This window comes from Vipera berus (genome assembly GCF_964194415.1).
Source record: "Vipera berus genome assembly, chromosome: 4".
NCBI lineage: Eukaryota > Metazoa > Chordata > Lepidosauria > Squamata > Viperidae > Vipera > Vipera berus.
The window spans coordinates 99,985,595-99,996,969 of NC_138206.1; the positions used below are offsets into that span (position 1 = coordinate 99,985,595).

The 11,375-nt window shown below is 44.9% G+C and overlaps 1 protein-coding gene across 4 annotated transcripts in view; it reads right to left on the reverse strand.

Annotated features, from left to right (window-relative positions):
* Positions 1–11,152, reverse strand: part of RAP2A (RAP2A, member of RAS oncogene family) — a 29,617-nt gene extending 18,465 nt beyond the window's left edge. For all 4 annotated transcript variants that reach the window (XM_081327155.1, XM_081327153.1, XM_081327152.1 and 1 more), the window contains exon 1: positions 10,600–11,152. In XM_081327155.1, the coding sequence (XP_081183281.1) occupies positions 10,600–10,913 (314 nt within the window). In that variant the 5' untranslated portion in view covers positions 10,914–11,152. The remainder of the gene's footprint in view (positions 1–10,599) is intronic.
* Between the last annotated feature and the right edge of the window lie 223 nt (positions 11,153–11,375).

Genomic DNA, 11,375 nt, shown 5'->3' on the forward strand with positions numbered 1-11,375 from the left:
ATATTTCTATTCTATTCTATTCTATTCTATTCTATTCTATTCTATTCACTTTCTATATTTCTATTCTATTCTATTCTATTCCATTCACTTTCTATATTTCTATTCTATTCTATTCTATTCTGTTCTGTTCTGTTCTATGTTCTGTTCCATTCCATTCCATATTTTCTATTCCATTCTGTTCCACTGTCAGAGCCCATCGGAGGCAACCCAGTCAGCCCAAACAGGAGTTACACTAAGGCTACGCAGCCTCTCCTCTCAACCTGAACCCCTCCTTACCTTTCCTTTTATCTGCATCCTATTTTTAACTGCCGGCTCTGCCCTGCCCTATTTTGTCCTTGAGCACTCGTGAGCTCATCAAGAACAGAAGGTAACCGTGGGGGGAAAGGCAGGGCAAGATCTGCAAGATCCCCATTTGCATTTGACTTTGCCATCCCATCTGGTTCGAGATAACACACCACACACACACACACACACAGAGAGAGAGAGAGAGAGAGAGAGAGAGAGAGAGAGAGAGAGAGAGAGAGAGAGAGAGAGAGAGAGAGAGGATGAGGATGAGGATGAACGAATTTTGCAGCGCGTTTGCTTTCAGCTTTCAACGAAGAAGGGAATGTTCTCCACTTCTCCCTCAACTTTTTCTTTCCTCAGGAACCAGAGGCAAGGGCTTTCTGTTTGTTTGTTTGTTTTACCACGAGTTGACAGTTGGGCAGAAACCAGAGGGGGAAAAAAAAGAGTTTCGGGCTTCGTGGGAACCGAGGAAGCAAAACAAGATGCAAAGTCTAAAATCTATAGGCTCATAAACCACCCCGGTTTCTTGAAACAAACCGGGATTTCTCTACCCCAACCTTGAAACCATGGATCGAGTGAATCTCTTTACCGAAGAATGTGATGAACGGGAGAAGGTGAGTCTTCACCGAGAAAATCTCAGCGCCCATTTTCTCGGCGAAGACTTCTTTCGGGGGATGCAGCTTCTGCCGCCCCTTTCTGTCAGCTGCCCAGCTGAGAGAAGGGGGTGACAGAGGCTGGATCCCCCGAAACAAGTCTCCGCTGAGACGAGAGAACAAGGCGTTTCTTTCTCCCCCCCCCCGCTTTTGCCGCTTTTGTGTGTGTGTGTGTGTGTGTGTGTGGCCCATCTGCAAAGCTGCCGAGGAAGGAGAAGCGGGATACTGGTTGGGTGGGGGAGCGGCAAAAGCGGGGGGGGGAGAGAGAAACGGCTCCGCCTTTGGTTCCCCCTCCTAAAGCACAGGGGCGCTAGAGAAAGTTTGGAGTTGGGTAAGGAAGCGCAAAATTCAGGAAGAAAAGCGGGGCGGCGGGCGAACGGGAGACCTGTACAAGGGGGAAGGGGAACTCTCTGCTTTTGTGCGTGCGTGCGTGCGTGCGTGTGTGTGTGTGTGTCCCATCTGCAAAGCTGCCGAGGAAGGAGAAGCGGGATACTGGTTGGGTGGAGGAGGCAGTGGCGGCGGCGGAGGCGGCCGCAGCACCGGCACCCTTCCGCTTTTGCCGCTTTTGTGTGTGCGTGTGTGTGTGTGGCCCATCTGCAAAGCTGCCGAGGAAGGAGAAGTGGAGGAGGCAGTGGCGGCGGCGGAGGCGGCCGCAGCACCGGCAGCCTTCCGCTTTTGCCGCTTTGGTGTGTCTTTGTGTGTCTCCTTCCTCGGCAGCTTTGCAGATGGGACACACACACACACACACACACACACACACGCACACACAAAAGTGGCAAAAGCGGAAGGCTGCCGGTGCTGCGGCCGCCTCCGCCGCCGCCACTGCCTCCTCCACTTCTCCTTCCTCGGCAGCTTTGCAGATGGGCCACACACACACACACACACACAAAAGCGGCAAAAGCGGAAGGCTGCCGGTGCTGCGGCCGCCTCAGCCGCCGCCACTGCCTCCTCCACCCAACCAGTATCCCGCTTCTCCTTCCTCGGCAGCTTTGCAGATGGGACACACACACACACACACACACACACACAAAAAGCAGAGAGTTCCCCTTCCCCCTTGTACAGGTCTCCCGTTTGCCCGCCGCCCCGCTTTTCTTCCTGAATTTTGCGCTTCCTTACCCAACTCCAAACTTTCTCTAGCGCCCCTGTGCTTTAGGAGGGGGAACCAAAGGCGGAGCCGTTTCTCTCTCCCCCCCCGCTTTTGCCGCTCCCCCACCCAACCAGTATCCCGCTTCTCCTTCCTCGGCAGCTTTGCAGATGGGCCACACACACACACACACACACACACGCACACACAAAAGCAGAGAGTTCCCCTTCCCCCTTGTACAGGAATGAAAGGCCCCCCGAAGGAAGCCCAGCCTCTTCACTGCACCGATCCGCTGAGGAGGAAAAAAGCTTATTTCTATTGCCACGTGCAAACTAAATTAAAACAACTTGGGAAGCTCGCCCGTGGGCTGCATTTAGAAGGATTTGGGGGCTTTTGTGATTTGCTTCGCCTACAAGTGCCTTAACCACGACTAGCCCATGGCTCCAATTCAACAAAAAACGCTCTCTCGGTGCCTTCCAGATGCGCGAAGGTCACCCTGACTACAACCAGCCTGGGATTTGGAAAGGCTTCCCAGGTTATTGGGACAGACTGGCTTGAATACTTGGGGTAACATTTTTCAGGAGGAGGATCCTTATGTCCACCCCAATAGGGCATCTTCCCCTCACAAATCTTCCCTTCCCTTCCCTTCCAAGCGGGAGCCCCGCAGCAAATGACCCAGCGTTTGGACAGCGTGTGAATGGGCGAGTGTCGCCGTCCCCAAACAATGCAATTCCTTGCAGCGATGCGGACAAGAGGGAAAGGAAGCCCAGCGGCCAGACTGCGCTCCCGCCCTGCCTCCCCAAGGGCTCCTAATGGCTTGCTGCCCCGCGTGAGCCCGCTGGCTGACGCTGGCTCGTCTCTCTCTCTCTCTTCTTTCCTCCCTCCCTCGGTCTCCCCCTCCCCCTTTTCCGGCTCAGCCCCACGTCACCAGGAGACCAAAACGGGGACATCATGGCAGAGCGGAAGAGACACAGGAAGCGGATCCAGGTACCGGGCTGGCTTATCTCCTCCCTCTTTTCGCAACCGCTCTGTGGGATGACTTTCCCTTTTCCTTCTGGCTCACCCCCCCCCTCCCCCGCCCAGTCACCCTTCCCTCCCTCCTCCCCCTCCGCCTCCTCCGAGGCCGCCGCCAGTCAGCATCTCTCCTACTGTTTTTGCGGCTTTTCCGTCGCCCCCGCTGCCGCTCCCCCTTCCCCGCAGAGCCGGCCGCATCCAGCGCCTTCTTCCTCTGGAGGGAAGCACCGAAGCCTCGGCCGCGCGCAAGTCCTCGGTAAAATTTTTTTCTTGACTGGAGTATAAGCCGAAGTGGATTTTTTCAGCCCAAAAAGTGGGCTGAAAAATTCGGCTTATACTCAAGTATATACGGTATTTTTAAATGAACAGAAATTGAAAAGAAACTTACCTCCTTTTTACAGAATACAGCTACGAAGTCCATAATTAGCAATGTACCCAGTACATCACAAGAGAAAACAGCATGCAGATGAATTACATTAATATCACAAAGAACATACATGCACTTACACGGGTCAAAAGAAATCTCTCAAGGTATTTGCTTTTTAAAAAATGTATCCCCAATATATTGTACCATCAAACAGAGATACAAAGCGTAATTAATTGAGGTTAAATATTATATATGGAATACCTATTTTCACAATAAATTTTAAAATAGCTAAATTACTCCAAATGTTGAAAAACCAAAAATCAGTACTAGGAATTTGTATGTGTTTAAACCCAGAAAATAATTGGATTATCTATATTTTTTTTAAAATTTTAATTCCATTTATATCCCGCCCTTCTCCGAAGACTCAGGGCGGCTTACAAGCTTAGCAGTAGCCTTCATTCTATGTATATGCCTGCTTATTAGGGCTTTCACACACACCCCAAGCGGCATTATTACAAAGTCAGCTTAATTGCCCCCAACAATCTGGGTCCTCATTTTACCTACCTCGGAAGGATGGAAGGCTGAGTCAACCTTGAGTCTGGTGGGATGCGAACCTGCACTAATTGCAGGCAGCTGGTGTTACTTAAGGAGGCATTAGCCCACTGCTCCACCAAGGCTCTTGGTCAATCAAACAAGAAAAACAAAATGTCAATTATTTTCATATTAGTTGCATTCTACCCTGTGACCAGGAGGGGCTGGCAGCAACTTTTCCACCTATCAAATGTTATTAAAAGGCTGCAGCTCACAAAAGCTTATGCCTTTTAATAAAACATGTTGTTGGAAAAAGTGAGGTTCTTCCTAACGTTTTGCTACCACAGATTAATACAGCCTTCCTCCTAAAGTATTTTCCACATTATGTGACTGATCATATACCCTGCTAACTTTAGACAGTCAAGAACCTAAAACCTAATGGCTAAACCTATGCATATTGAGAAAAAAATATACGTCCAATCCCAACTATCATATCTGAAGCAGCACAGTGGTATATAATAAAAATTCAAGGTTAATATTGTATAATATTTTGAAAAATAAACAGAAATCTTGGGAACTCCAGAAATAAAAACTGCAGGATCAAGTGTCTATGATGTTAATTAGGATATTTCCCTCAAGTATCTTTTGTTAACTTTCACTCTTTGCACTGTGATAACAAATTTGTGATTTAAGACCCACTCAATCATGAAGCTTCTTGGGGAGCCTAAACAACCTCACAGATCTGTGAGAAAGTAAAATTGGAGGAGAACATACCATCCATGATCTTTTAAACCTTTTAGAGGAAAGGTACAGTATAACAGCAATCTAGTTCTGGGACCATTTAATCTTGTTTCTTCTAAAATCTGACTAAGAATTGGTTTTAATTCCATCTGAGGCTTTTTAGAAAACCAGTGGTCAAAGCTAAAATATTTTGACTATTATTGGCTACAAAACTAATGTACCATTTTAACACTGATGCTTAGTATAATAAGCTTCTTATTAAATTGTTCCATGTTTCTAAAATATAAAATGAGTGCAAGCATTACTAGCTAATATAATATTTATGTTTTCTTGTAAGATGCTTTGAGTATAGGACATATGGAACATACACCTATCACACCATTTCCATGTATTGAAAATATTAAGTAAAAAGCAGCAAAAAAAAATAGTTGCAAAGAAAATAAATATGAGACAGGTGACAAATTAAAAATAGCTAAATTACATTCCTGGGCTATTTGGCTGTATTTCTTAGGCAGGAGGAGCTCTCTTCTTAATAAAGAGACCTTGCACAATATGGGAACTGTAGTGCATTGGCATTCTGAAAACTTACTCAACACACAGCTCTTCTAACAATAAGCTTTCATTTTAAAAACGTTAATTTTGCATTGGGATTTTTTTTTAAAGATTCGTGATCTCTGTTTCTGTAATTTTATAACAATAAGACCAGTGAAATGGGTTTATGAAACAGGAACAGTCTCCATTAAATAGTGGTGTATACTGACTATAGTAGCAATCCCGACAGTACCAACTGCAGTTGCTACAGAAGTACCAGCTGTATTTCAAGTAGCAGTAGGAAAGTTACAGAAAGAGTTTAGTTTGGCTTATATTATTATATTATATACCTAAATATCCAACTACAGATAGTCCTTAACTTACAACAATTCAATTAGAGTCTGTTCAAGGTTACAACAGCAGTGAAAAAAGTGACTTATGACTATTTTTCACACATGACTGTTGCAGCATCCCCACGGTCATGTGATTTACATTCGGATGCTCGACAACTGGTTCATATTTATGATGGCGGCAGTTATCCTGGGGACATGTGATCACCTTTTGTGACCTTCTGACAAGGTGGGGAATCCAGATTCACTTAATAACCGTGTTACTAATTTAACAGCTGTAGTGATTCACTTAACAAATGTAGCAAGAAAAGTCGTAAAATGGGGCAAAACTCACCTAATAAATTTCTCACTTAGCAACATAAATTCTGGGATCAATTGTGGTCGTAAGTCGAGGACTACCTGTATTACTTTAAGAAAAAAGAAGACGAAGAATACTGTACTTGCAGGTAGCAGGGCAATATCTTATGTTACAATTTCTAGCTATTCTTGAGCGTCACTGTGGGGGGATAGCATCATGGGCAGGACAATTATATCCTCTAAAGCCAGATAATAGAATTGATCAACTATCTCCAACAAAAATAGAGTTGTTGTTAGTAAAAAGACTTAACAAAAATGAAAACAGTATCAAGAAAATTCAATAGTCCAGTCTTATATTAATGCCAAGCTCAAAGTATGCCCTTAGGTCTTGCAGCAAGATCCCACATGCCTGTACCTAATAATGGCATAAAATTTGCAATTTAAATTCAAACATAAAATTAGCTTGTAGTGAAATTCACCATAAAAATTAACTCATTGCTTTGAAGACAAAGGTTCAGTGAATTTGAGGCACGTGCAGCTCCCAGATTATTTATCTACCTGCAATATTTCCATGTCAAAGACCCAAATCTGGGAACATGGATACTGTATTATACACTAAATCGTCACTCTGCATCTTCTTTTTCTGCTTTCCATACGCGAAGGAGCAAAAAAAAATATTTTAGCATTTTCAAACTTGGGGCTCTCCACAAAAGCTGGAGCTGCAACTCAGAGAACAAGCAGCCAGGGTAGCTAATATAGCAGGCTGCCCTAATTCAGTATAATACTGTGTTTATAGTTACAAAGTTACTATAAATAAGATGCAGTAACAACTCCGAACAGAGAATAAAAATGCCACTGCCTCATCATTTACTGTGGTTTTCTTCATTTACAGTACAGTGGTACCTCGGTACTCATTGTTAATTGGTTCCAGGAGGCGGGATGAGTACCAAAAATAATGGGTACCAAACAAATTTTTCCCATAAGGAATAATGTGATGCGTCACAAGGCAGCCGACACCAACAAGCTCTAGCTTGTGCGTTGAGTAGCAAACAAATGATGAGTATCGGGACAAAATTTTCACGTCGAAATGCACTGAGTACCAAATTTGATGAGATTCAAAGCTCTATAACAAGTACAGTTATTCAACTGTTCAACTGATCCTTGTCTATAAGCATTTTACAATTACATGAATTATCATTATATCCACCATGTTCTTCTGAACAACCATTTGAATTCCTTGTCGTTTAATGGATAGATGCAATTCTCTTTACAAAAATATGGGAGTACTTTGCCTCTGTCTTCTGGGCTTTTTTATACAATTCAATCTATTTTATAGTGCTGGGATTTCCTAATGGTCCCCTATCCAAATACTAGCCAGGAGCAATTCTGCTTTAGAATTTTAGGATAGCCTTCCCCAATCTTTCCAGGATGTTGGCCCAGTGCAGGGGGGAGGGGGAGAAGAGGGGATGGTTTTGAGTGAGGGGCAGGTGCGCAAAGGTGCCCAGGTTCATTTGTGTGACCGGCAGGCACATGCGTCTGCTGCTTGTGCAAGGGGAGCTGTGAGTGTCAGCACCCGCCACTCATGTGAATCAGGCTACACGTGCATGCTGTCACCCCACTCATGCAGCCTGGTTAGAAATATGCCACCGAGTGGCCCACAGATTGGGGACCCCTGTTCTAGGATATAAAAGGTTGGATAAGTGAGCCTATTTTACTGGTTTCATATTCCTTAGACATGAAAATTGAAATTATGCAATGTAGGGTCTTCCCTATCCTTTTATTACAGAATTTAACCTTGATTCTTATCTTTATAGTATAAGTTATAAACCCAGGTTATACAGTGGGTTTTTGATGAACTAGCCTGTATCTTGTCTGTGGGAATTCAGTCATCCAGGCCAGAGGTGTCTCAAAGGTGCTTTTTCAAAATGCAAATTGGACTGTTTTTTTCCTTGAGGAAGACGTTTTACTTCTGATCCAAGAAGCTTCATCGTTTCTGGCAGGATGGTGGAAGGATTAGTTCTAAAAGGATTTTTTTGGGGGGTGGGGTGGGGTTGGAAGGATGATTTGCTAACTACCAGATGACTGCAAAGAAATATCATCCTTCTTACCCCACCCATCTTGTAAGAATTAATCCTGCCATCACCCCCACCATCCTGCCAGAACCAATGAAGCTTCTCGGATCAGTAGCGGTCTTCCTCAAGGAAAAAACAGTCCAGCTGACTTTTGAAAAAGCATCCTTGAGATAACCTGTATGGTCTAAAACAAATTAGAATAGTCTCCCATTTTTCTATTGCATTTAGTTTTTGGCTTTACACTTAGTTAGGAAACTATTTTCACTATCTTTTAAAAAGTACCTTCCCTGTTTTCAAAGCAGTCTTTAAAAACTCAGTGACCACATTGCATAAAACACTCGATTTTTTAAAAAAAAAACTGTTCTAAGGTAGGCTGGTTAGTATCACATTTCAGGCTGCAGGTTTCAGATGAACTTTGATATAACTTTATTAATCTAGAAACATTAGTAAAGCAAACTGATGCTCACAGCTACATCCAACAGAAAGCATAAATCAAAACTGGTGTACTTTTGAAAAGATTCTGTTACTTGAAATGCTTTCTAAGATATCTATTTATATCTCCCTAACTTATGACTGTAGTTGGTAGATGCACTATCCAAAATAATAACTGAAAGTACTAATAATATCCAACAACAATGACATCATTTAATGTTATCCTACCATTCTTCCCTAAGTAAGGTTCAATCATTTTACTAGAAAAAATAAAAAATTGAAACTTTTCAAAACATAGTTAATAGTGATTTTTCCCTTCCTAATTGCACTTATAAGCAAAATTTCATACGTTGCAAGCAATTGTCAAAGAAGAAGTCTTTTCAGCACGAAAAAGTAGATTCCAAGGCCACTTTATAGAACTCTGCCAGACAAACCCTTTATATAGAACATGGAAGATAAAATAGGAAGAAACCTTGGAGGTCTTCTAGTCCAACCCACTGCTCAAGCAGGAGACACCATATCATTCTGGACAAATGGCTGTCCAGTCTCTTCTTGAAAACTTCCAGTGATGGAGCATTCACAATTTCTGGAAGTAAGAAGCCCTTCCACTGATTACCTCTCTGAAAATTGTGGATGTTCCATCACTGGCATTTTCAAGAAGAGCCTGGACAGACGTGTTCAGAATGATATGTATAGTCTCAACTTATCACTGGTTGCTTCAAATTGCTTTACTATGGACAAAAGCTACTTATAATACAATCTCAAAGTTATGATGGCCAAACACACACATGCACACAGAGTCATGGAATAGCTTTTTGAATGCTTGGCACACTGGCTCACGTTTAAAGCTGTTAGTAATGAACTGCAGCCATATGACTGTGATTTTTTTACCTTTTTTTGCCAATTTCCAGCAAAAAACGTACATTGGGTAAAATGGATTTTCTTAATACAGCATTTGCTTAATGACTACGACAGCTCTAGTCATATCATGACTTGCTAAACAACCACGATTTATGATGATAATTTTGGTCATAATTTCAATAGAAAATGAGAAGTCCAAAACAACTTGTTTAATGTGAAGATAAATAATTCATTTATGCACACATCAGTGTAAACACATGACAACACAGGAACACAGAGTGCTGTACAGATGCCAAGATCTATGCAGCAGAAAAATTCCGATTGTTTAAAATTCATATATCAAAACAACCTGAAAGAGGTGTTGAGAAACATATGGGGAGCAATATAATGTAATGTAATACAATATACATACACACACACACAAACACATATACACAGCACTCTTGAGGAGCATGTTGCAGAGATTGTGTAAGCTGATGGAGATACCATACAGAGCACCGGAAGTAGATGGAAGGAGGAACTGAAGTAGATGGAAGGAGGAACCGAAAGCTCTGCCTGAAAAAAAAAGAATTAAATATACACAAGGGCAGAGAGGACAGAGAGATCTGGATGCAACGCTTTCTGTTCTGTGGACGAATAACCGTAAGATAAAAGAATGACAAGACTGATTACTCAAATGTGAATGGCAGCACATTTGGGCAACACAGATATGGATTAGACAATAGTGATTCTGAAGTGCAGATCTCTGCAAGAGGCTATTGGCCAGTCTCTCTGCAGCATTTAAAGACTAGCTGCAGGAGGGGATGGATGAAAGCAGGCATGAGTCAGAATGAGGCTGAATCAATGGGGCGCTTGCATCACGGAGGCATTTGCCCAGGCATAACATTTTGAGATATGGAAGAATAAGAGGAACTGTTCCACTAGGCCAGGGGTCGGCAACCTCGGCTCTTTTATGACTCGTGGACTTCAACTCCCAGAATTCCTGAGCCAGCATAGCTCAGAGCATAGCTGGCTCAGGAATTCTGGGAGTTGAAGTCCACGAGTCATAAAAGAGCCGAGGTTGCCGACCCCTGCACTAGGCAACTGAGCTGCAAAATATAAGGGGTGTGTGTGTGTGTGTGTGTGTGTGTGTGTGTGTGTCAATTCATACAGGGGGCCAATCAGATGGGGTTGCAAGAAAACAAGGGAAGGACGGGTCCACGCTTTCTGCAAAGCAAACCAGAAGGCTTCTGGGAAATAACTGGCCAACAGGTACCCAAAGAAGAAGTGGAAGGGGGGGGCGGGATTTGGGTGGAGTATTAAGAGGGAAAGAAGCAGGAATCTCTCTGAGTTAAGGCGGGGTCTTCTCCATCCTTTCTTCCCCCCCCCACCCGTCCATCACCTCTTGACGCGGATGATCTGGTCGCGCATGGGGCGGATGTCCTGGAAGCTCTGCTGGTTGACAAGGCTGTAGACCAGGATGAAGCCCTGCCCGTTCTTGATGTAGAGATCCCGCATGGAGGCGAACTGCTCGGTGCCGGCTGTGTCGAGGATCTCCAGCACCGACGGGGAGGCGTCCACCTCGATCTCCTTGCGGTAGAAGTCTTCGATGGTGGGGTCGTACTTCTCGATGAACGTGCCGGTCACGAACTGCACGGTGAGCGCCGATTTCCCCACCCCGCCCGAGCCCAGCACCACCACTTTGTACTCCCGCATCCTCTTCCCACGCCAGACTCGGTCGGCCGCCGCTCATCCGCCGCCTCGGGCGTCACCCGGCTGCGGCCGTCGCCGCCCCCGTCGCCACAGTCTCTGCCACCGCCGCCGCCATGGCTTAAACCAGGAGGGAAAAGGCGCGGGAGGCAATCGAAGGAAGGGAGCGCGTCAACCGCCGCCGGCCGAAGGCGATGCTCGGCGCTGGCCGGAGCCGCCTTCAGGGACCACAACGAACGCGGCGGCGTCGGCGTCGGCGTCTCTGCTGCTGGCGCTATCGGGAGGCAGAACTTCCCGCCCCCACGTTGCTCGTAACCGAGGGAACGACCAACCGGAGAGAAGCTGGGCGTTCCGTCACGTGGTTGCCACGAATTCGTCTTCACCAATCGCCGCTGCCGGAGAAATTGAGCGACGGACTCTCACTCTTCCTTCCTTCCTTTCTTCTCTCTCTCTCTCTCTCGCTCGCTC